We start from the raw sequence: 26,305 nt of genomic DNA on the forward strand, positions 1-26,305 counted from the left end.
CAGGCTCGGGCTTGGGCTGTGATGCTCTCCATGATTAATTAGCCTGCCAACACCCACTATCTAGGCTCACACATGAAGAACAGCCACTTGGGCATGGTACCGGAGGGCTGCTGTTGCCTGTGGGACCATACCCCAACAAGGGCTGGCACCCTAAGGAGACGAGGGGAGGAAAGTGTGGGGAAGGTTAAAAAAAACCTAACTTGGTACTAGGTGTCTTGTTACGGGTGGTGCTGCATCTTGGGTCGGGTCAGCTCTGAACAACTCCATCACATCTTTTAATACATGACTTTGTTTCTTTCAATAATCACAGAACTGTCATTTCTTCGGAGCATACCATTGTGTAGCAATTTGCTGATTAATGTTTGTGATTTTTTAATTGTATATTTTTATATGATAAGGTATCTTATAACACCTGACTTTCCTGGCCTGGCTACATGGCAATCCTGGCCCAAGTAGCCTCATGGCTGAAGGGGGCTTCAAATTTAGCTCCACATTTTGGAAATGCTAGGCCAACATCACAATTTTGACATAATATTGAATGGTTAGAGTATTGGATTTTTTGAACATTTAGAAAAAAAATGTATTTTGTTACTTAAATGAGAGGAATGTTTCAGTAATTTTGTATTTTAATCTTGTTTCTTTGTGCTCTGTTTGCTCAACTCAAATCAAGGAAACATGAAAATACCAGCCACAATTAGCACAACCTCCTTTTCTTTTTGTTGAATTATTTCCCCCCACCACCCCCCGCTCCAATTTTCTGCATTCCACTCCTGAAACCACTGACTCTTTGCTGGCATATGGTTCTATAGGCACCACTACCTCATCCAAGTGCCAATCACGTTTGTGAGTCTGGACAGTGAGTATCGGCAGGATATTCTACCATGGGGATATCAGAGTCCAGCCCAACCCAGCCTTCACTCTACCCCCACACATTAGCACTTTCCAGTAGTGATCTCTGGTAAGTGCAGGAGCAAGAAACTTGGCTGATTCTTTTCCCCGCCATCCCTCTTCACCTAGGGGTCATGAGGCTAATAGTAGCATGCCAATGCCACTCTGACTGAAATCAGTTAACTCAGCAGAGATAAAGGGATTGAACTTGGTACCTTCCTGGTGTATACAGCTCAGTTGTGCACTGAGCATTCCCTTCAGCAAATTGAGCCTTCGAAAGAACTTTACAAATTAAAGTTTGCAATTTATAATTGTTCATAATTTGTATCACCATTTTAAATTTTAATTGATCTGTATACTTCAGGTCATTTTTCCCTCTTTGTGCCCTACCTCCACCACTGATCATCTGTATTTAATAGGAAGCTCCATTGATGCTCCATTGTGTCCACTAGAGGCATGTGAGAGCTGCCTGGCTGACTCTTTTGATTTTCCCTCCATCACTTTCCTATACAGAAGTTTGAATAAAATCGAAAAGTTAAATGATTTTCTAAGTTGCAGGATGGCGGAGGGTGTCTTTGTTGAACTGAAAGATACATGACGTTGCAATGTTTTGTTTAAAATTGGGCTTTAAGAGTTTCACATCCTTTCCTGCCTCCAAGGTATTTTCATGCTTTCTCTGTTCTTGGGTTTCTGTGTGACAAGTATCATCTGCAGCTGAGAGCGCTGACGGGTGACCTGCTAACAGGCCTGTGTTGCGTTAACACCTGCCGCTGGGAGGTATGGAAAAGTGACTGGGGGGGAAGATTCTCCCTCTGTCTTTCCCCTCTTTGTGGTAAGAGCCCCTGATCTCCGCACAGCAATATGATGGAGTTTGGGCAACTCGGGGGATGGGTAGGGTGAATCATGGGCATGAACCCATAGGATTCAGTGACACCATACAGAACCAGTGCAAAAAATGTTAAATGGTGCTAATTAATTGATATTAGCATAGTGATGATGTCATCAAATGCCTGTCACATGATCGGCTCCACCTAATGTTCATCTAACATTGGTTCTAAAAAAGGTTGTTCCATCTCTGCCCACACCCCAGAATCCAATACTCAAACCTTGAAGGCAATTTGATATTCTTGAATACCATTGGACAAAGTTAACTTGATTTCTTCCAGGATGGAAGATTGATTTTATTTAAGTAAAATTTCAGAAAGTTTGAAAACCAAAAGTAACCAGGACAGTCATGAATAAAGAATCCCGAAATGTGTGCACTTCATCTGGTGTTTGGTAACAAAGAACATTCTTCTGAACTTTGACACTTTTTCCACATGTCTGAACAGTACAGAGAGGGTAAGGCCCCCTTCCCCTAGGACCTCAGTGTACTACAATGATGCCTGCACTCAAATGTAAGTACTCATGCAGTGCAGGTTAGAAATGAAACAGAAAGACTAGAGTTCCCCAAAACATCCATACAATATATACCAGGGATTGATCCCTTTTGTGGAATAATTTTTATATATATTATATATATAACATATGTTCAGGCATTCTGACATGTGCCTAATACTGTCAAATCAGGTCTATAAGTCCCACCTTCGTGTTTCTTGATACTTTGAAAATAAAGAATTATAAACCAATATGACAAACATTTTGCTTTTAAAACAGTTTTAAAATAAAGAAATGCCTTATACACCAGTGGTATTTATACAGCAAATTTTATGTAATGTGTTTTTTTTGTAGTTACTTTGACTTAAAATGCATTTGGATTGTAAAATCACACAGCTTATGTTGATAGCTCTCTTTGCAGGTTAAATATACAATCGTGGGTCAGTGGATTAGCACATTGGTTTTTAACCTCTGGGACCTGCGTTTGAATCCAGCCCAAACTGATCTGTCTACTAGTTGTGAAATGAGTTTGGGTCAGTTTCAATTAGGGTTACCAACTCTGGTTGGACATATTCCTGGAGATTTCATCACATGACCACCAACCGTCCCATCTCCCCACGCTCCCACCATTGGTCGCCTGACACGTGCATCCTTGTGGTGCCCCGCCTTCCCACACCAATTGGAAAGCAAACAGACTTTTTGTTACCTGATTGGATGATTCTTGACTCAGTCAACCAACCCTTTTTCCCATCTCCAATATTTTCAGCACTAATCAATAAAAGTGTTCAAAGAAAATGAAAAAAACATTTTTTTAATGCCTCTGATTTTTCTCCCGGGTTGCTCTCAGCAGTGTCCTGGAGATTAATCTTTAATTCCTGGAGATTCCAGGACAATCCTGGAGGGTTGGCAACCCTAGTTCCAATCCATGCTGCAGTGGATATTGGCCCACAGCTTTAAACTGCCACTAATTTAGTATTAATCAGCAATGAGACTGGCAAGCTGGCCCAGAGAGGCTACATGATGGCTGATGTGAGTGATGGAAATATCATACTTGCACAGTAGAGTGGCCCATTGTAAGATTGAGCCATATTATAGGGGCAGAGTAGAACGAGCTTTACTCTGCACTGAACTGTGATTGATGCTAATATTGTGTTTCTGAAATGGAAAAATAGTCCATCTCCAGCACTCAGTTGTCTCAAGCACAAAAATATCATCTTTAGAAGAGAGAATAGAATATAGGCTAGAACGTAGACTTTGTTAAAACTGAACTTTCACCAGGAATTGATAGTGAGTGAGCCTTTGGCTCAGTGGTAATATTCCCACCTCTGAGTCAGAAGATGTAGGGTTCAAACCCTACTCCAGACAGTTCTGGCAAGTGGAGACCAGAGCTCCAGCTCTCAATTCTGGGTTGACATCCAGTGGGATACTTGTGGGTATGGGTGGCTCCTCCATCATCATATGGGTTGTGGGAGCCCATAAAACCTTCCCACCATATAGGACTAACCACCCTATCGACTGGTATAAAGATGGTTACAGCCATGGATGGAGTGCTCATGTCGTGGCCTGTCAGAATGTTACTCAGCTGTAAATCATTTCATTAATTTACAGTGTTCTCCAAGGGAAGCGTATGAAGATACAACAACCAGGAGTTGATTTGGACTCCAATAGAAACTAAGAAAAGATGAAGTTATTGTCTCTTTTTTAACTGCACAGGCTTGATTTATGAGATGATCAAAGTTCACTCCTGATAGACTTGCATGTAATACTGTATGACTGAAAATATATATTATGGGCACATTTGAGGAAGGACACAGCATGTCATCCTTGGGGGAGAGGGCGTAGAGAGAGGAAAATTGTGATTCTCATGCAATAATGGGTGCAACACCCCATGTCACTCATTAGACCTGCTTATGGAGCATGAGGACCATTACACAGAAATAATGTAGTAGTTCCTAATAATCTAATTCAAACCACTTATGTTACATCTTTATTGAAGATACATATCTGATTAATGTGCTTTATGGTTCTATAACAATGAACACAGTATATTATTTGGCTTGAAGTGCCCATTACTTTTAAATCTAACGTCCCCACTGCCTGCATTAGTGAAGTTTAATTCATTCACTGCCAATTCCCATTGTGAATCCACTAGCTACTGTTCACATCCAGTTTGTGGAGCAGCAGAACAGTAATCACCTGCCATGTTCCTGGAACCAGGATCTGCAATGGGAATAATACCAAATGGTGTCTTTAGTAGTGAATGAGTTAACATTCCCTTATTTTAATTTGTACATATTTTGTGTTCATTCAATTCAGTGTATATTCATTATGTGCTTGATTTGTCAATAACTATGGTTCATGGTGTGAGATGGACATGTAATTGATCTGGAACCAGCTGCTGAGTTCCATAGAGCGAGACTGGTTCAGACATTGTCGTAACAATTTAGGCAGAACCTCGAGTTTAATCAAACCATGGCCCATTTGATTTTGTCACAGGACAGGACTTGGGGCTCTAAATTATAAAGAGATGCTCACAAACTGAACTGATTTGATTGGAGAAAAGAGATTGAGAGGGAAATTGAACCAGGTTTTATAAATATTGAAAGAAATGAACTGTGGATACAAACCTAGAGGACACAAGTACAACATTAATGAAACCTGCTGATTTTTGAGTGATCTTCAGCGATCCCTTTAAGGACCCCTGGTTAAGCTGTTCAACACTGGTACAAATGGGTGGAGCCATCAGATGCATCGCCCATTTGTACCTCAAAATTGCAACCAGGGTCCTGTATGTCAAAGGACCCCGATATGCATGTTACAAGTAGCCTCCCACCTGAAATAGCTGATGCTCTTGCTGCCCTTCTCAGGACGCCACCCAAAATGGCACTGGTGGGAGCATCAGCGCAAATGGGGCGGTAAGTGATCCGACTCCATTTTCAGGATGCTACCGCTCTGTTTGTGCCGGGGTGAGGCAGTTAAAATCAACCTCATCATTTGGCTTCATTCCACACTGCTGTCTGTCATCCTGGAGACAATGCCAGGCATCATTGCCACTGTATCTGTGTAGAGTAGATGTAAATTGAAGGTTGGTGACATCATACTGAGCTGAGGATGATATCTAAAACCACTATCTGGACAATTATGGAAGCTTTAAGGCTTTAGACCTGTGCTTCTGGTTGTAGTTCATCCAGAACAAATAAAGCCATGGGTTTAAAGAGGTCAGGGAGAGCCAAATTTTAAAGTATCACTGCATCATTACAACTTCCAGCATATCTCGGGTTGATATGTAAGATCCTTTGCATGTTGTCACATACAATCTGTACATTCAGGAAATTAACAATGGATGGAATGCAGAGCTTTCTTGGTTCTTCCACTGTAACCTGAAGACCCTTGATCTTACAGGTTTTAATTTTATTTATTTTCTTTTACAAATATTCAATGATGGATGGTACACTGATGGAGTGCACTGGTGATGGTTACCCATTGAGGAAATGAAAATGTATTAGAGTTCAATTTAAAAAAAAATCTCAATGGTTTAAACTAGATATGAACTTTCCACAAGAACTGTGATGTTATATACTGGACTTAACCTCAAATTGGATGTGGGCAGACAGTAGTGAGGTTGTGTACCATTAATACATTTGTTCTACTTGAGATAGATTGTAAAGTGCCTGATGTTGTGCTGAGTTTGATCTCCGGTCTGTGCTGAGTTAGCTGGTTTTAACTGGAGTGGCATTGGGGATGCTACAATTTACCTCGGTGTCCCTGGGATAGGGAGGGGACAAAATCACAAAAGAACCATGAACTAAATTATATAAAACAACTGTTCATTATATTTCTGTAGACTAGCAGGGAGGCTTTAACCTCACCTTGAGCTTTGCTCTTGCAATGGGTAGAGTCACCCAATGTACTTCTATGAGACCTATGTAACTTACTCCCTGCTATCCACTATACTGTAGATAGATTTTCAATGGGACTATCCCCAATATCACAAAATTCTGTCTTCGCACCAAAAAGCTGCAGTATTCATGAAACCACTTTTGCTGATTGTGCAGCACAATTATATGAATCGCTTCTTTATTTGGACTTCTTTGCAATCATGTTGCATGAAATGATTTCTTTTAAATCTTTCATTTTGTTTTTCCATTAATTATCATCAGTTATATTTCATTACTTGCATTTTAGTTTCTCACTGGTTGACTTTGCAGGTGGAAATGGAATAATGTCTTCTGACTTATGAATGAAGTCAGTCAGATTTCAAAGCAAAGTTTGGGGTTTTGTTTTGAGGTGGAATTGTTCTTCAGACTTCCCCCTCCCCCAAACATGTGAGCACAGACTGAGTTATTGTACTTCCTGATGTTCTACCTGCTGGCTACACTTGTGATGAGTGGTAATCTTAACAACACCATTAGATGGCATGCCCTGTGGTAGAGGAGCATTTTATTGCCAATAGGTTGATGATGGACAGCAGCTTCTCATCCTGCAGCATGCTCCCTGCCTCGTTCAATAATTAGCACTGAGTAGATTTGCTGATGTTCCCAGACCTCTGCCAATGCATTAAGTACTGCCCCAGGCTTGTCCCTTCCCTCTGAGATTAGAGTTAAGTTATATCATTTATGATTGAGTAAAGACATCTTTACTCTGCACCTAACCATGTATTATCTGACCTGGAGGTCCATGGTGCTGACACTGGAAACCTGAACTCTGAACATGTTCTATTCCCATCCATTATTTGATGAGCGCGATAAACTAAGTTCATCAAAAATGGATATCTGATCCATTTGGATGCAGCTATATCGTCTTGCTGTTGATCCATAGTATAATTTCCTGCATGGTCCATATGTTATGATAGCTCAATCACTCTCCCACTGGTGAAAAAAACAATGCATGAAAGAAGGGAAGTAGAAAAGAGGGTGGGATAGAATTTTTAAAAATTAATATGCTCTTCCAGTTTCCTGCCTTGCAAAGCAATTCATGTTGAACTCTGTACATTTAACTGATTGCATGCTGCATGGAATGCGTTGGATTTCATTTGCTCTCTGGTAAGTAGACATGGCACTATGTGCGCCAACAACCTCTGCTGCATCTTCACTTTTCTCTTTTGTTCATCACGGTTTTGTGCTTTTGCTTCTTTTCAAAGTTCAGTTCGAGGTTACTCATTTAACTAAACCAAATAACTGAAATATATTGGTAAAAGACAATAAGGCTTTCTAGTTGGTGCTGCCTTTATTATAGGCCATTCCTGAGATTCCAGGATATCAGCTCTCCCCTCCCCACCCTGCCCCCAGACACAGGCACTAGAGAATCTACAGCAGTACCATCAAGGGAAGGCGTGAATACTGTCGAGCCTGGCCAAAGCAATCCTCGGGGGAGAAAAGACCCATTTTCAGGAGGCCACTCTGAACCAAGGTGAACTGGGCGTATTCTGAAAATATAAGAGTTTGTGATTTAATTCAGTACGTTTGAGAAGGACACAGTATTTTAAGTTCAGAATATAATAGGGCTACATCTGCATAGCACTTCCCTGTTTATCTGATTCTGCTTTTAGGCACAGACCCTTCAGACTGTGCAACTGAGGACAATATAGATTGGGACTGGAGACACGTAGGCCAGACCAGGTACTCTTCCCTGAAGGCCATTATGATCCAGATGGGTTTTTACAACAATCCAGCAGCTTTATTGGTAATTTCCTGGTGCTAGATTTATTGAATTTATTTTCACAATTTGCATATAGTGGGATTTAAACTCATGACTTCTGGGTGGCTAGACCAGTAAGTTACTGTACCCTTTAGCTTCCTCCTCTAATTTTACATTGGCCACCTCACACATTAAGCAGGATTTGCAATAGCTAACCACATGAAGTGACTAATGAATAACCCCTTATTGACCCCAGGAAGTGCTTGCAAGAAGAACTTGTTGACCTTCCTCATATCCACCAAGTGTTAAGGCGAAGCCATTGTTTTTACAACTTAAACCCTGTTGGTCTTTCCCAGTGCTACCTGTTTACTCCAATTTAACTATGGCAGTTCTCACTAATATAGTTTAAGGCTGGATGTGCAGTCAATTAGAAAAATTCCCTTTCACTTCTGGAACTTGGGTTCAATTCTAGGCTAAACCAATGAGAAGAAAGCCTCCTGTCTCTGGCGAATGTAAGAGACAAGAGTGATGTTAGTTTCCAACAACTTTAATCTGATTAATAAGAATTAATCTTTAATCTATTTCCTATTGGGTGCAAGGACACTACCGTAATCGGCCCTAAATTCAGTACTAATTAGCACTGAACTGAGAAAAGAAATATTACACATCAGAGATTAACGTTGAGGCACATTAATATTGGATCGGAAGGGAAAGAAGGTGGAGAAAACGAGAATCCAGATGGGACGAAGAAGCGAATTAGGAGCTGTCATGCACAATTCACTTATGACAATGATGCAGAAATAGAAAGAGATGACAACGATCCAAAGTCAAAGGAGAGGTGACACAAATGGAAGAAATATGTAATGTTTTAAAGTGGTTTGGCATAAAAACCCAACTGGTTCACTAATGTCCTTTAGGGAAGGAAACCTGCCATCCTGATACTGTCTATCCTATATGTGACTCCAGACTCACACCAACGTGGTTGACTCCTAACTGCCCTCTGAAATGGCCTAGCCAGTCACTCAGTTGTATCTAGGGTAACTAGGCCTGGGCAATAAATGTTGGCCTTGTCAGCGATGCCCACATCGTGAGAATGAATAAAAAAATACTTTGTGTAACCTATGCCTCATACAGGATATTGGTTAAAGGTTACTTCACTAATAGGTTCCTAAGCACCCCTGTGTTACTTAGTTTCTAAAATGGGTTTTTGAGAAAGTGTCATGTAGGGAATCAAACCTTATTTTATATAAACTGGATTTGGTTTGACTTACTTTTATTTATTCTATAGCTGAAGTTAAATACTTTAAAAATATTCTTCTAAAAGGAGTCATCTCTACAATTTCTATATTTTAGTCACAAATAATACATTGACTCCAGTTATAATATAAATGTGTTAACTTGAGAGCCAAAGTCTGCTCTTCCAATTGGTCATTATAATTTTATAATAGCTATTTAGAGCAACAGATAATTCCATTTGTAAGGAATTAAAGTTATGAGTAAAGGTTAAGGCAGTTGGGTTTATTTTCTTTAGAAAAGAGACTTTAAGTTTTCAAGATTATGAAGGGGATTAATGAAGGCAAATTGTTCACTGTAGTGAAGGATTCAAATATCGGGGGCACAAATTGAAAATGAGCATAAATGAGAGTGAGATTAGAACTGAACTTTTTCACCCAAAGGGTAATCCAGTTATGAGGAAAATTCATTGAAGTGGATAGAACAAAAGGGTCAGAGACAATTAAGCAATTCTCTGGAGGGAGAAGGGCTTGAAATATAATGAGAAAACAGGTAGGTGGAGTTGATTTATTGAAAAAAGAATGGGCTTATTTGTAAAACTTCTGTAAACAGGCAGATTTTAGTTACTATGGGGTCCAGTTGACAGTAGTCGGATTGTGGATACTGCACTGGCCAGCCAACATGGTAACTTCTATTTTCTTTACAGGAAAGAACAGCAGAAGAACCAGAAACATGCAAAAACAGTGTGGGAGCAGCGAATGAATGAGATGAGAAAGCAGAATCTGATGACCAGTCGGGAGGCCATTTACAATGAGTTAGACCCTGACGAGAGATGGAAAATGGCCTACTCCACAAACATCCGGCGTGATATGAAAACACACCTGGATCGACCTTTGGTCGTTGACCCTCAGGAAAACAGGAACAACAACACTAACAAAACCAGGCCTTCGGAACCCTCAGCTGATCAACGAAGCAGTCAACAGAGGGCAGAGGAGTTTCTGAGAAAGCAGGCTCGTTACCATGATCGACCCAACGATCCCAACAAAGACAGGACACTTGAGAGGGAAATGGGGGGAGTGGAACAGGGAGATAGGCCCAGGAGGTATCGTAGCAACAGCAAAGAAGGAGAATCAAATCGAGATGGTGTTCCTAGAGATGTGGAATACCGTGGAAGGGAACGGGAAGGAAACCATGAGAGGAGTGCAAGGGATGGTGATGGTGAAAGGAATCGAGCCAATGAGTCCCACAGGCGGCACCAACACAGACCAGGAGGAAGCAAAGAAGGGAGAAGTGCCTCACCAAGGCCTGAGGGAGACAGAGAGCGCAGGCACAGGCCACACCGGCGTATTGCAGAAGGTCACGATGTCAGTGGAGTAGAGGAGGGTGGCAAAAGTGAAAGAAGTGAGAGGCGTTCAAAGCACAGGGAGGGCACCAGGGGCAGCAAGGAAGGGAAAGGAGGCGGAGAAAGCGAGAATCCAGATGGGGCAGAGAAGCGGCGTAGGAGCCGCCATGCACAATCCACTTATGACAATGATGCAAAAAAAGAGAGAGATGACAAGGATCCAACATCAAAGGAGAGGAGGCATAAACGGAAGAAGTATGTGATGTTTGAAGTGATTTGACGAAACATTGTAACACACATTGTAAGAAATGCAAAATTCACTGCTTCAGTGTGCTTAGATTTTATAACAGTAAATGACTCAAAAGGGCAATCTTACTTACCAAGATAGAAATCGTTGATGCATTCCAAAAAAAACACTCAACTCTCACAGTTCAGGAGTTATGTCAGTCTAGCTCAGTTGGCAGTACTCTTGCCTCTGTGTCAGAAGGTTGTGGTTTCAAGCCCCTGTTCTGGGCTTGAGTATATAATATAGGCTGGCACTCCAGTGCAGTACCAAGCGAGTGCTGCATTGTTGGAAGTGCCAATCTTTGAGTGAGACATCAAATTCTTCTGGCTATTCCTATGATTCAGGTGAATGCTATCGATCCCATGACCTTATTTGAAGAACAGCAGGGGTTATCCCCGTATCCTTGCCAATATTGCTCCCTCAACTTACATAACAAAAACCAAATTAAATGGTTATTCGTCTCATTTCCGTTTGTGAGTGCTGCTGTGTGCAAAATTGCTGCCTGTTTCCCTACAGAATAGCAGTCACTGCATTTCAAAATAATTAATTATGTGCACATAATCTGTGAGACATGATAAGGTGCTCTATAACTGCATGTCAACTTCTTAATTTACCTTTGTGCTATGGGGCAAATATGTAAGGGAGCCCAAAAAGATTAAAGCACAAGAAGTTCAGTGAAGACATAACCAACTAGTATACTGAGCCATGCAGACCAGCAAAGTTCCAAGTTTGATCTCTGCTCTGTGTTGAGTTGCCTAATCTCAGCCAGAACGACAGCGGGATCAATAAAATTGACCTTAGTATCCTTGGGGTAGAGAGCAGAAAAATCAGCCATGGTTTCTGCTTCTGATCACATCCAGTGAACCATGCTGAAAAATGTGCAAGTGTATTCAGGCAAGGACATGATTGGGCTTAGCTGTGATACCCTCCATGGTTGCATAGCCTGTTGACACTAATGAGGCTCATGCATTAAGAATCGTCACTTTGGTGAGGTAACTGAGGATGTCCAAGGTACAGGTAACCATACCCCAGCAACGTGCCTTCATGGAGGGGGAGGTTAAAAAAAAAGTACCTCACACTTTGCCCAGCTCTCAGCCCCCAATTTCAGGAAAAAGAACACTTTGATACCCCACAAAATCATCTTCTCATCTTCTCATTATAAGGACTTTTGCATGCTCTACAAGTGGCCTGTGATGATTTTTCCCATCCCCTCCCATTGCAGAGGGAGTCCCTGGCCTCTACTTGAGACCTCCTCCATGGTGGCACAGCTGAGATCAAGAGCTCAACTTGTGACCATTCAGGGACAAAGGTCCTTCATCTCAATGCTCCTCGATGCAACCTGTTGGACTCCAATGCTTTACCCTCTTGTATAACCAGTGAATTTGCTTTTTTCCTGCCTATCCTTATAAATGATGGCTACCTTTAGGCCCCAGTAGACTATTGGTAGTCAAGAATATTGGTAATCAGGGACAGTCCAAAATGGAAATCTGATAGAGAATGGAAAAGTCACTGGAAACCAATCTGCATGACTGAAAAAAGCAGTGTCTGAATTCTTAGGTAATACAACGTGATAAAGCAATATGTACAAGACGTATAACTGACTGGTACTATATAATACACACTGAGTAGTTATAGAATGTATATATATTGAGTTATAGAATATACACTGAATTATTATACAGTATATACTGAGTTACATAATATAGACAGTTGGAATATACATTGACAAATTTATATAATATATACTGACTAAACTATAAAATATACACTGACTTTTATAATTAGTTTGTCAGCCGTGGCTCAGTTGGTAGCATTCTTGCCTTTGAGCCAGAAGGTTGTGGGTTCAAGTCCCACTCCAGGAACTTCAGCACAAAACCTAGGCCGACACTCCCGGAGCAGTACTGAGGGAGTGCTACACTGTCGGAGGTGCTGTCTTTTGGAGACGTTAAACCGAGGCCCCGTCTGCCGTATCAGGTGGACGTGAAAGATCCCACAGCACTATTTCGAAGAAGAGCAGGGGAGTTCTCTTTGGTGTCCTGGCCAATATTTCTCCCTCAACCAACACCTAAAAATCCAGATTATCTGGTCATTACCACATTGCTGTTTGTGGGATCTTGCTGTGCGCAAATTGGCTGCTGCATTTCCTACAGTACAACAGTGACTACACTTCAAAAAGTAATTCATTGACTGTAAAGCATTTGGGACGTCCTGAGGCTGTGAAAGGTGCAATATAAATAAAAGTCTTTTTTTTTCTTTCTTTCTAAGTTATACACTGAGTTATAAAAAATATGCAGTTATAGCATACACATTGACTTATACAATATACACTAAATTATTATAAAATAATTATAAAATACACTGGGGCAATATGTAATACTAGTAGAATCTCCTGTGGTGTTGCTAACAGCAAGTTGGAAGTTAGAAAACAGGAGTGTAAACCTCTCAAGCCTTGCTGTCAAGATTAAAATTATCTGAAGAGAGAAATTGAGGGACTGCTGCTTCCTAATCACTCCTGAATGTTGTTTCTGGGGCTTAGCAAAGCTTCGCTGAACTGGACCTGACCTGCTGGTATTGTGGCTTGGGTGCCAAAAGTGGGCACTGTTCAATTTCTGCACATTTGTGCTGAATTAAAATATTCCACCCCCTAATCCAAAAGCTTTTAACAGCTGAAGAATTCTCTGAGGTTTGAGATTTGCTGATGGAAGCAGTGATTGGGCATATATTTCTGGCAGAAGATATACTCGTGTATAGATTCAGGATCCAAATTGTCCAGGCTGGCATTGAGCCCTGGACAAGAAAAACATTGGAGCATTTTTCACAATTGTGATTGATGTGCATTAATGTTCAGCAATACTTAAAAAAAAGGTTTTGTTATGCTCAGTGCCCTGTTTCTGGTTTTTCAATACCAGGCATCCTCCCTGGCTGGCAGCCTGCTCACAGCCCTTCTCTCAATACTCTTTTACAATTGTTCACTTCAAAGTTCCTATAGGGAGTGAGATTGATAATGGGGAAAGATTTCCTCTGTAACAAAATCAGAACCTATTCTTTATAAACTGGTTTCGATTTCATTAAAAAGAGCGCACAGAGAAAGCCCTGCCTCCGACCCACCTTGTGGGGAAATGTTGGCATATTTCCTTGTTCTGCCTGTCTGCAGTGTTGCCCTTTGCAGCTCCAAAGCCATGCACTACTGTGTTGCTGTCACCTTCACCTTATTTGGTCTCACCAAATTGGGTCCAAACAAGAACAACAACTTGCATTTATATACCTGAAAGGGTGGTGGATGCAGGTTCAATTGTGGCTTTCAAAAAGGAATTGGATAAATTCTTGAAGGGAAAAAATTTGCAGGGCTATGGGGAAAGATCAGGGGAATGGCACTAACTGGATTGCTCTTTGAAAGAGCCAGCACAGGCTTGATGGGCCAAATAGCCTCCTTCTGTGCTGCAACCATTCTATGATTCTATGCTTCTATATAACGCCTGTAACGTAGTAAAACGTCCCAAGGCACTTACAAATGCATAAAGAAAAACCTGCATTTATACAGCGCCTTTCACAGCCTCAGGATATCCCAAAGCGCTTTAAACAATTAAGTACTTTTGAAGTGTAGTCACTGTTGTAATGTAGGAAATGCGACAGCCAATTTGCGCACAGCAAGATCCCATAAACAGCAAGGAAATAAATGACCAGATAACCTTTTTGTTATGTTGGTTGAGGAATAAATATTGACCAGGACACACATGGATCTTATCTTGCATAGATGACTTAAGTACATCTTGGGTGCATTTGTTGTGGTGTTATTGGCAACCTGTACAAAGTGCATAGTGTGTGTTCTATCTAATGCCACACATTTTGTGTTGACTTGAACCTTTTCATTCTTCTTTAAGTTTGTGTGTTGCTGTTCTACCTTCTCTGATTTGCAATTCCTTTTTGTTGTTATTGAAGAGAGAGCCAAGGAAGTGCTCCAGGTGGCCCAGCTCTTTCCACCACACGACCAGTGCAACAGGTCATGAACAGGCAGAATGGACAACACACAGAAGACATAGACAACCTCAGAAACAGCAAGCTGGCAACCCAACCTCCCAATCCCAGGAACACCAATAACCCCAGGGATGTCACTAATCCAGCTAACCCTTCCAATCCCTCCAATCTTCATAATCCTGGAAAAATTGCAAACCATACTAACCCTCATAATCCCAGCAACCCATCAAATCCCCACAATACAGCCAATCGCAAGGCCCCAACTACTACCCCTGGAAATCCTACCAATCCTGGGAACCCCAAGAATCCAGAGAATAACCTCATCCTCACCAATCCAACCAATCCTACCAATCCCAACAATCCAGCAAAAACTGCCAAGAAGCCTGATCACACAACTGTTAATATCCCATTTGCAGATCCTACTCTACAAGGTAAGACTTGATCGCAAAGTCGTTTATATAAATGTTCAGCATAGGCATCTTACTGTGAGCTTGGTATTAATCATGGGAAAGGTTTCCTCTATGCACTATGTGTAACAAAATAAGAATCTGTTCTTTACAAACATATTTATGAGATCATTAAACAGGATAAAAAGACAGTTTATCCCCTGCCATCCATCCTATTATCTGAATGATATTATTCTGCGCATTTCGCTGTTATGTATAATCACATTGAATCCAAACCCAGTTGTAGAGTTTCTTGAGCTGGTTTAGTAATTGGAAACCAGGACACAAATGGATTTATTCTTGCAAAGATGACTTAAGTACATCTTGGGTGCTTAGTTGAAAAGAAAATGATCTCACTGATACAGATGACCATTTGTAATTTTGGACAGTCTGCTATTGGCCTGTCATTGTTCTTAACAGTGTCATTTCTCATGTTCATTCTTTTCCCAGTGTTACATCAAGTTTAATGTTGTTTAAAGCCATTTAACTAACAATGAAAAAACTGACTTTCCCACTAGAATTTAGGCCCCAGTAGTCTCTAAATGGTCACTGTGTAGATTCTGATGGCGAACTAACAGTAGAAATTAAATGAAAATAAGAGATTGGAGTCGGGTATAGTGATTTCTGGTATGGATAACAAGACAATTTTGAAATGGTAATCGCTAGCTGGGACTGGGTAATACAGTGATTAGCACACTAACCTTTCACCTCTGGGATCTAGATTTAAGATCCAACCCAGACTGGTGTGGTAGAAGTCTTCTCCGTTGGCTTTAAGCATCGTGTGTGAAATTAATTTGCTCAACCATCTCAGATCCTGGTTGGTGTGGGCCCACAACACTAGATTTTCAGTCTCAGAGCACCTATAAGATATGTGTGGTAAATTGAAATATCACACTGCTGTAGCCAGTTTTTTCTGATGTTGAGGCTAGAATAGAGGGAGCTTTACTTTGAATCTAACGTGTAACTGACCTGGGAGTGCCTGATGCTGACACTGGGTGCCTCGACTGAAGTGTTTCTTTTCCCAGCACTACATCCAATTCTTCTCAGAGCTGTTGTTCCTTCAACAACAACTTACATTTGTATATCACCCCTCACATAGGAAAGTATCTCAAGGTGCTTAACAATGTGGAAAAAGAGACATTAAGTAGGGACCAGCAAAATTAAACAGGATCAAGACAGATGCTCCTTCTAAGATACTTCTCTTTCCTTTTCACAGTTTTGCTCTGGGGATAAATTGCATGAAACTACAGTCTCCTATTGTGCATTAATGCACAGAGCAGGGTGACAATTCCCCACAGTGAGTGAGATCACTCACCTTCTAGAAGCCAGATTTGGATCAGCATTAGCAGATCTTTGGGAGCAAGTCCGACTCAAGTGAGGGTGCATGGAATAAGAGACCCAGATGAAGAGGCAGAGCTAAAATCCAATGAGAAAAGTATATACAGTTTTTCAGGTGGTCTGTCTGACTAAATATTAGAACTGGGACATTGAAGGAATTATCCACACCTGCATGAACTGGAAATGTGATTTTTTTTTTCCTCAAAGGCATTTTTTAAAACTGCTGTCATTTATTTTGTATTGAGACTTTAGTGTTTGGTTCCATATGTCCATAAATCTAATGATGGGTGATAATGGATACCACACTGTGAATTAGAAAGCATCTAGGTCCAGTTAATGTGGGAGTAAAGCTTGAACATTGAACATATGACCCCCATATTAAATTAAATTCACTAAGAAAGTACCCATTGTTACAAATACATCATCAAATATTTCTTGTGAAATGCTTTTTTGGTCTCAGTTGATTAGTTCAATTAGTAATAGTTCTGACCAGTGTGGGACTTGGTCATACAGATCAATAAGTCTTAGGTTCGGACCCCGTCTGGACTGAGTTAGCTGACCTTGGCAGGGTTGTTAGTAAGGGGACTAAAATTGTAAATAAAAAATCAGCCAGGCTGGTGCTGGACAGTGAGTGGATGTTGGTTGAGGACAGGATTGGGCATGGCAATCACCTGGTTCCTTCTCACTCTGTAAAATAGCCCGCCAACGCTCATTGCCTGGGTTCACACATCATTCCCTTGAGTTTAGAAGGCTGAGGGGTGATCTAATTGAGGTGTTTAAAATGATAAAAGGATTCGACAGATTAGATACAAAGAAGCTATTTCCTCTGGTGAGGGAATCCAGACAAGGGGGCACTATCAAAATTAGAGCTAGGCCATGCACGAATGAAATTAAGAAGCACATTTTCACACAAAAGGTAGTGGAAATGTGGAATTCTCTCCCCCAAAAGGCTGTGGATGCTGGGTCAATTGAAAATTTTCAAGTCTGAGATTGACAGATTTTTATTAGGTAAATCCAGGGATATGGATCAAAGGCAGGTAAATGGAGTTGAGGTACAGATCAGTCATGATCTAATTAAATGGCAGAACATGCTCGACGGGCCAAACGGCCTCCTCCTGCTTCTATGTTCCTAACAATAGCCATTTGGGGTGAGAGAGCAGAGAGTTATAGCACTGTAACCGTCCTTTCTGAAGGGCAAGGTTTTCTCTATCTATTTGTTTCCAACTAATTATTTTCATTGTTTTGTTCAAAAATAATACCTGCGAAAGAAAAAGACGCAATCATTTTAGAAGAGGAAAGAAAATGTAAACCATTCAAATTAGACAGTGGATTAGTCAGCACCAGATTTGCTTGTGTAACAATACTGATGTCATTCCAGTGTCATAACATCGCAAAACTTGAACAGAAGCGTGAAAAGTGAAACCAAGAAATGGATCTTCTAAAAATTTTTTTTCAGTAAACAAAAATGCAAACACAGACGCTTTGCCAAAAAAGGAAGAAGAAAAGAAAGAAGAGGAAGATGAGGCAGATGATACAGACGGGCCAAAACCGATGCCACCCTATAGTTCCATGTTCATACTGAGCACTACCAATCCGTAGGTCACTTTCAAATATTTGTGAGAACTTACATTGCTAAAGATCAAAGCTTTTTTTGTCTAGTTATGTTTCCCAGCCATTTTTTTCACAATCTTATTTGCAAATATCAGTGAAGGAAAAGGAGTTGCAATTTTTTTAATTCACATTGAGAAACCTAGATGGAGAGTCAGGCCTAGAAATTCCCTGCGCCTGAATGGATAAGCTTGAGGAGCACATGATATTGGGCCTCAGGTCTCATTAGCATCAAGCAGGCGAGCTGTGGACAGCAATATAAGTCTCCAGGCGGCTTGCTGGCAAAGTGCAGTTGAAGATCGGGCCGCTGTTGTGACAGCAGTGACCCTCAGGTAAGTCGTTAAAGGTGCGCCGGGAAGGGAGCGCGAGCAGGTTCGGGAGGGATGGCGATCGGATCGGGAAGGGGGTCAGGAGGGAGGGAAATCGGGTAGGAAGGGTAGCAGTGGCTGGGAGAGGGTGGGTAATGATGATCGAAAAGGGTGGGCAGTGGGCAGAGGTCAGGCTTGGGGAGGGTAGTGGCGGTGATCGGGGAAGCAGTGGCTGGGATCGACCTGCATGGTTTGATTGTGGGGTCGGGAGGAGCACTCCTGCTCCTGGCTCCACATTCAGGTAAGTATATTTTAAAATTTTACCTTGTTGGTTGCGGCCTGCAGCAGTCCCTTCAAGGACTGCCTGTTAGGCCGCATGTAGACTTGGCCTGGCACTGGCTGCATTCAGGGCAACCCAATATTGCAGAAAGGGCTTCAAATAGGCATTAAGGCCCTTACTTGAATATGCAAAGAGCCTAACACCTATTTCAGGTTTGGGCCCTGAACGCCAATGTTTTTAGCTCACTACTGGCTCGTAATGAGTGTATGCTTCCTGCCCACCATATTGGAGGCTTAGGAGGCCGTTTAGCCCCTAATAAACGGGCCCTTCACGATCAGGTTTCTAGATCTCTGTGTCAACAGTGCAGAACATCACTAAGGGTTGGAACAAAATAGAAGAGATGAGGGAAAAGAATATGTAAGGGTGTGGTAGCCCATAGATAGAAGAAGGAAGGGAAAAGAATCCAACACAGGTGTTTTTAAAAATTATATATTTGTTCTTGGGATGTAGGCGAAGCTGGCAAAGTCACAGTTATTGCCCATTCTAGTTGCCCTGAGACGATGGTACTGACCCGCCACCTCAAACTGTTGCAGATCTTGTGGTGATGATACTCTCACAATGATAGGATGATCTCTCTCTCTGCTAACTATAAAGGTCCAATTGGAAATTAGTTTAACCCTATTGCCCATTTGACATGTACCTACAGCACAAAATCGCCTTAATTTGGCACTAGTTGACACTAAATTGAAAATGTTGCTCAGTGAAGGTACAGTATGGCTGGTGTGGGAAATGGAAATGTCAAACTGGTGCAGCAGAGGTGCTCTTTTGAAGTTGGGGCTCAGGTACATTATTGGAGCAGAGTAAAAGGAGTTTTATTCGGCATCTAACTACACCACAGCTGACTTGGAAGTACTGGATGCTGGAAACTGGGAAATGTTCCATTTCCCAACATTAACATCCATGATCTTGATGTAATGCCATTGCTAAAATTAACATTCTGCTGGGTGATCAGTGGCATTAGTGGTGATTATTGGAAGTGCTAGCCGCCGTCCATGCCCACCATCCAGTGGAGAGTAGCCTGCAAAGGACAGAAAATGTAGGAGGAAAAAAACATATATCAAACCTTAAAATAGTACTTAATTACTTCTATAACTCATAACAACTTAACTTTATGAGACAAGACAAAGATCACAAGAAAAATATGGATGAGGAAGGGCATTTAGGCTATCCAAGCTCATGCATCTATAAAAGACCTATGGTCCCCCAGCATGGCATTTAACTCTTTCTTAAATCATTTTAGGATTTTTCTCTCCACTATCTACATAGAAGTCCATTCCATGTGTTGATTATTCTTTGTGTGATATCAGCCCTAACTTTGAACCTGTACCTTCTTGCCTTACTATTGTGGCTTAAATTGAATTAACGCAAGTAATATTAACATAATTGAATTAATGCAAGTAACATTCGCACCAGATAAGTGCCAGGCAATGACCATCTCCAACAAGAGAGAGTCTAACCACCTCCCCTTGACATTCAACAGCAATACCATCGCCAAATCCCCCACCATCAACATCCTGGGGATCACCATTGACCAGAAAATTAACTGGACCAGCCACATAAATACTGTGGCTACAACAGCAGGTCAGAGGCTGGGTATCCTGCGGCGAGTGACTCACCTCCTGACTCCCCAAAGCCTTTCCACCATTTACAAGGAACATGTCAGGAGTGTGATGGAATACTCTCCACTTGCTTGGATGAGTGCAGCTCCAACAATACTCAAGAAGCTCGACACCATCCAGGACAAAGCAGCCCGCTTGATTGGCACCCCATCCACCACCCTAAACATTCACTCCCTTCACCACCGGCGCACCGTGGCTGCAGTGTGTACAGTCCACAGGATGCACTGCTGCAACTCACCAAGGCTTCTTCGACAGCACCTCCCAAACCCGCGACCTCTACCACCTAGAAGGACAAGGGCAGCAGGCACATGGGAACAACACCACCTGTATGTTCCCCTCCAAGTCACACACCATCCCAACTTGGAAATATATCGCCGTTCCTTCATCGTCGCTGGGTCAAAATCCTGGAACTCCCTACCTAACAGCACTATGGGAGAACCTTCACCAGACGGACTGCAGCGATTCAAGAAGGTGGCTCACCACCACCTTCTCAAGGGCGATTAGGGATGGGCAAAAAATGCTGGCCTTGCCAGCGACGTCCACATCCCATGAAAATTTTTTTTTAAAAAGTCCCATATTTACCTTTCCTATACCCTTTACTAGGGTCTCGTCTCAGTTGTCTCTTTTTAAAGCTGTAGAGTTTGTTGACCGGAGGTCGCCGGTTACGGTTACTGGCTTAGTACAAAGAGGAGAAGACAATTCTCTCTTAATTCTCAACTCACTTTATTCACGCCGTTAGATCATATACATATAGCTTATACGTCTGGTTAGATATAGGCATGCAGTTTACACCAGGTTATACAGTCTTATACCCAAACTAAGATCTAAACGCACACCCACTAGGTTTCTCTGACACTCCCTGAGTGGTCACAGAATATAAAGGATAATACCCGAAAAGGAGAGCTGATGCTGGCCAGGCGTTCCGTTCTCTCTCTCTCTTTCGACGTCGTCTCTACGTCCCTGACGTAGGGTCTTCCACTTCCATGATGGTTGGTCTCCGGAGTCTTCGCTCTGGCTCCATGCCCCAGATCCTTCATTCTTATTCCGAATCTTATCTCTTCAATCTGTGCTGTCTCTCTGTTTCGTTGGTTTAGGCTTCCTCGTTTTTGCCTGTGTCTTCTCCTCATCGGCTCCGTCCCAAGGACTTAGTTAGCATTACCTCATTACTCCTTTTCTAAATAAGGACTTATGTCTTATCACATTTCCTGTGGATTTCCCTCTCCCTGCCTTTACAGGACAACCTACACCTGTCACCCCAATCCCACTTTGACACTAGGCCAGTTTTCTGAGTTGGGGGTCATTAGACACCCATGGCAGGCCATCAGCAAGATTCCTGCCAGCAAGCAGGAGCCGCCACGCAAAATTCAAGCATTATCGCAGTGGGATCACTGCTGTAATGCCTGAATAATGGTAGCCTCGTTGTAAGACCAGTAGAGCTTCAAAGCTGTTAACAGACTTCCTACTGAGTTCAACAGGTGAGTGCTGGGAGGTGAAATGGTGTGAGAGGAGGCCACTAAAAAGCCCTCTCTCTCCAGCAGGGGATTTCAGGGTCACCCCAGGTTTCAGCTGATGATCCTGGGAAGCTGCAGAAACAGGGGTGGATGGAACAGAAATGAGCTGGGAACCATGCAACCCCTACTCCCTGCTAGCATTTGCATGCAGCGAGCAGAAGAGGAGTCCCAGCAAGGGCAGAATGAGGTTAATTCAGGTTGGAACGGCAGCTGTAGGCCTCACTGACCATGTTGGCCCCGTTTTCTGTCATTATCCTGCCTGATTTTGGGCAGGATAACGACAGTGACCCCTCAATAAAAAAAAACTCACAATAAAAGAAAATTTCTTGAAAAATAGTCTGAGAACAGACATTTTGTGATAAACTCTTCCTTGACATGACATTGAGAGTCTGCTGCAGGGATGCAATGAAGGGGAGTAACTGGGTGGTACTCTTCATCAGTAATGTCATGGGAATGGAACTTGATGATGTCACTAAATGTCATCTTAACAACTCACAACTCTGTAAGTAAACATGCAGGTGCAGCAAGCAGTTAGGAAGGCAGATGGTATGTTGGCCTTCATTGCAAGAGGATTTGAGTACAGGAGCAAGGATGTCTTACTGCAGTTATACAGAGCCTTGGTGAGACCACACCTGGAGTTTTATGTGCAGTTTTGTTCTCCTTACCTAAGAAAGGATATACTTGTCTTAGAGGGAATGCAGCGAAGGTTCACCAGACTGATTCCTGGGATGACAGGACTGTCTTATGAGGAGAGATTGGGTTGACTTGGCCTGTATTCACTCGAGTTTAGAAGAATGAGAGGGGATCTCACTGAAACATATAAAATTCTGAAAGGCTAGACAGACTGGATGCAGGGAGGATGTTTCCTTTGGCTGGGGGGTCCAGAACGAGGGGTCACAGTCTCAGGATATGGGGTAGGACATTTGGGACTGAGATGAGGAGAAATTTCTTCACTCAGAGGATGGTGAACCTGTGGAATTCTCTACCACAGAAGGCTGTGGAGGCCAAGTCACTGATTATATTTAAGAAGGAGCTAGATAGATTTCTAGACACAAAAGGCATCAAGGGTTATGGAGAGAGAGCAAGAATATGGTATTGAGATAGAGGATCAGCCATGATCATATTGAATGATGGAGCAGGCTCGAAGGACCGAATTGGCCTGCTCTTGCTCCTATTTTCTCTGTTTCACCTTAGCACCACAGCCACCCACCCGTTATAGAAAAATAGTGGTAGGTTGTCATTACAATGCCTGACAATATGTTCCAGACACCTTAGCCACCATTACCACCTGCCACATTTTGCTTCCCATCCTTCAGCCTCCCTCATGCTTACTTGCCAAGTCTCATGTGTTGAGCTTTAGCTTTTATCTCCACCCAGCTTCAGTGTTCTCCCAATTGCTCCTGGGCTTTTGCGTTTCAACCCACAGATTGTTGACTATGGAGGCAATAGTGGAGGAACACATAGGAACAGGAGTAGGTCATTCACTCCCTTGAGCCTTTTCCGCCATTCATTGAAATCATGGCTGACCTGTATCCTAGCACCATCCACCCGCCTTAGTTCCATATCCCTTAATACCCTTGGCTAGCAAAAATCTATCGATCTCAGAGTTAAAATTATTAATTGAACATCTACTGCTTTTTGTGGAAGAGAGTTCGACACTTCTACCACCGTTTGTGTGAAGAAGTATTTCCTAACTTCTCTCCTGAATGGCCTGGCTCTGATTTTAAGGTTATGTCCTAGACTCCCCCACCAGTGGAAAAAGTTTCTCTCTATCTACCCTATCAATTCCTTTCAAAATCTTAAAACCTCAATCAAATCATCCTTTATCCTTCTATATTCCAGGGAATACAAGCCAAATTTATGTAATCTCTCCTCATAATTTAACCCTTGGATCCCTGGTAACATTCTGGTGAAACTGCGCTGCACTCCTTCTAAGGCCAATATATCTTTTCTAAGGTGCGTTGCCCAGAACTGTACACAGTACTCCAGATATGGTCAAACCAGGGCTTTGTATAACTGTAGCAAGACTTCCTCCCCTTTATATTCTGGCCGTCTAATTATAAAGGCTAACATTCCATAAGCCTTTTTGGGTTTTTTTTGTACCTGACTACTACATTTTAGTGATCTGTGTACACGGACCCATAAACCTCTTTGGACCTCCACAGTTCTTAGCTTTTCGCTATTTTAAAAAATATCGGATCTATCCTTTTTTGGTCCAAAATGGATGACCTCACACTTACTTGCGTTGCAAACCATCTGCCACGGTTTTGCCCACTCGCTTAATCTATCCGGTATAAATGCACTATAAGTCTATTAACTGAAAAATGATCATTCCCATCAGTACCTTGATCTTTTTTTACAACAGTTTGTATTGATGGACTAGTTAATTTGTTCTAGTTTTACAAAGCTTTAGCAATAACCCACAATTGCAATAAACCTCTTTATTTTAAAACTTTCTTGACAGACTGCGCAGAGCATGCCATTACATTGTAAATCTACGCTACTTTGAAATGTGTATCCTCATGGTCATCGCAATGAGCAGTATTGCACTGGCTGCAGAAGATCCCGTCCAACCAAATGCCACAAGAAACAATGTAAGATGTTGCCATTTATTTTTTAATAAATTGTTGGTCACTGTACATCAAAAGGGACATAGGCGCATTGGAGATGGTGCAGAGAAGAATAACGAGAATGATCCTGAGTGTAAAGGGGAGAAAATAATGAGGAAAGAGTAGAGAAGCTTAATTTCCATGACTAACAAAATGGCAGAGCAGACTCAGTAGGCCAATTGGCTCTTCTGAGGTTGTACTTGAGCCACTTTGTTGGGGCAGAGTAAAGGGAGTTTTACTTTGAATCTAACCATACTGTGTCTGACTTGAAAGCACCTGATGCTGACTAGGTGCCTGAAATGGTAGGGTGTTACATTGCCCAGCAACATTGCTTGATGATTAAGGAACAAACCTCTCTCCACCAAGAAAAACGTGTCTCTGATCTCCATTTAACAGCTCTTCCCCAACCATCAGCTGAGATTGGCTTGTTACCAACTTTATCACATCACACTAACCTATCTCAGTTCAGTATTTTTCTAGTTGCCCCAGGCATTTTGGCTGAGATCAAGCACTTGACATATGGATTAGCTTCCATTCTCTCACTCTTCAGTGGACCAGTCCACTGTGTCACCAAGTTGCCTTTCTTCCATTTTAATTACCTTATTATCCTCACTATCTTTTTGGTTTATGTAATTGAAAAACCTTAATGAGGAGTTTGAGCTCATAAGGGTTAATTCCACGATTGTGTGCTTCCATTGTGGAAGCCACACTCTAACACAGCGTGCACTGGACGCAGAGCCACAACACTGTGGCCCCAATTCTCCAAACTGTGCTCCCTGCAAGTGCAGCTCCCTATTGGAAATAGTTGGGACAGCACCAAGGTTTAAAAGAGTAACAGAAGAGAACAGGAAAATCAAGAAGTAGTGGTTGATGTTAATAAGCTTGGGTTTCAAAAGCCTTTAGTTTGTAAGAGGAAGGGGAGACTGAAGGAGGTGAGGAGTTTCACAATTTTGGGATCATGGGAAGGAATGAGTCAGAGTAGGAGATATAATTATTTAACAATGATTATTGTTAATTATTATCAGTGACTAGGCTGTGCAACTTTGAGAGTGCTCATTATTTTCATTCCTTCTTTCCACAGGTTTTAAGATACTTTGACTATGTATTTACAGGCGTCTTTACCTTTGAAATGGTTATTAAGGTAAGTAGGCACTGCCCAGTAAGTAGCTGAGGCACATAGGGTTGGAAGGCAACAGATTCAGTCCCTGGTCTGTGCTGAGTTAACTGATCTCAGCCAGCCTAACAGTAGAGATGCAACAACTAGCCTCTGCACCTGGGTTAGAGAGGGGAAAATCTGCCAGAGATATACTCCTTATAACTATTCAGATACTGCTTCTGGAAAGTGTGTGTTGATGTCAGGGAAGGATAGGATTGGGCTTGGCTCTGATGTGACTTCTCACCTGTGATCAAATAGCTAACACTCACTTTCTAAGCTCACATGTGAAGAATGGTCACTTAGCTGAGGTACTGGAAGTACAGCCATCACATGGAATGTACCCCAGAGAGGAGTTGGAGGAGGGCAAGAAAATTTGGGGGAAAATATTGAGGCTTTGAACAGATGAGCTGTTCCTCTGCTACATCTCATTGTGTAATAATGAAGTTGAACTAAACTGTCAGATTCTGCTGATGGCTTTCAGAAAATTAGTATAACTGGTACATTTTGGGTGACAGATAAATAGTCCAGAGCCCCAGTAAAGAGGGAAAAGATGTGCAGGTAGAATACAGGCAGTACTGGGAGTGATTGGTAGACAAGGAAGCAGAGGTCGTTCAAGCGATGGCGACTTGTCA

At 42.0% G+C, this 26,305-nt stretch overlaps 1 protein-coding gene across 1 annotated transcript in view; it reads left to right on the top strand.

Moving 5' to 3' along the window:
* Window positions 1–26,305, top strand: part of LOC137304234 (voltage-dependent P/Q-type calcium channel subunit alpha-1A-like) — a 503,508-nt gene that overhangs the window by 313,810 nt on the left and 163,393 nt on the right. The window contains 5 exon segments of the mRNA XM_067972791.1: window positions 9,842–10,732; window positions 14,703–15,187; window positions 17,979–18,117; window positions 24,373–24,502; window positions 25,599–25,658. Coding sequence (XP_067828892.1) covers window positions 9,842–10,732; window positions 14,703–15,187; window positions 17,979–18,117; window positions 24,373–24,502; window positions 25,599–25,658 — 1,705 coding nt within the window.

This window comes from Heptranchias perlo, chromosome 37 (assembly GCF_035084215.1).
Source record: "Heptranchias perlo isolate sHepPer1 chromosome 37, sHepPer1.hap1, whole genome shotgun sequence".
Taxonomy (NCBI): Eukaryota; Metazoa; Chordata; class Chondrichthyes; order Hexanchiformes; family Hexanchidae; genus Heptranchias; species Heptranchias perlo.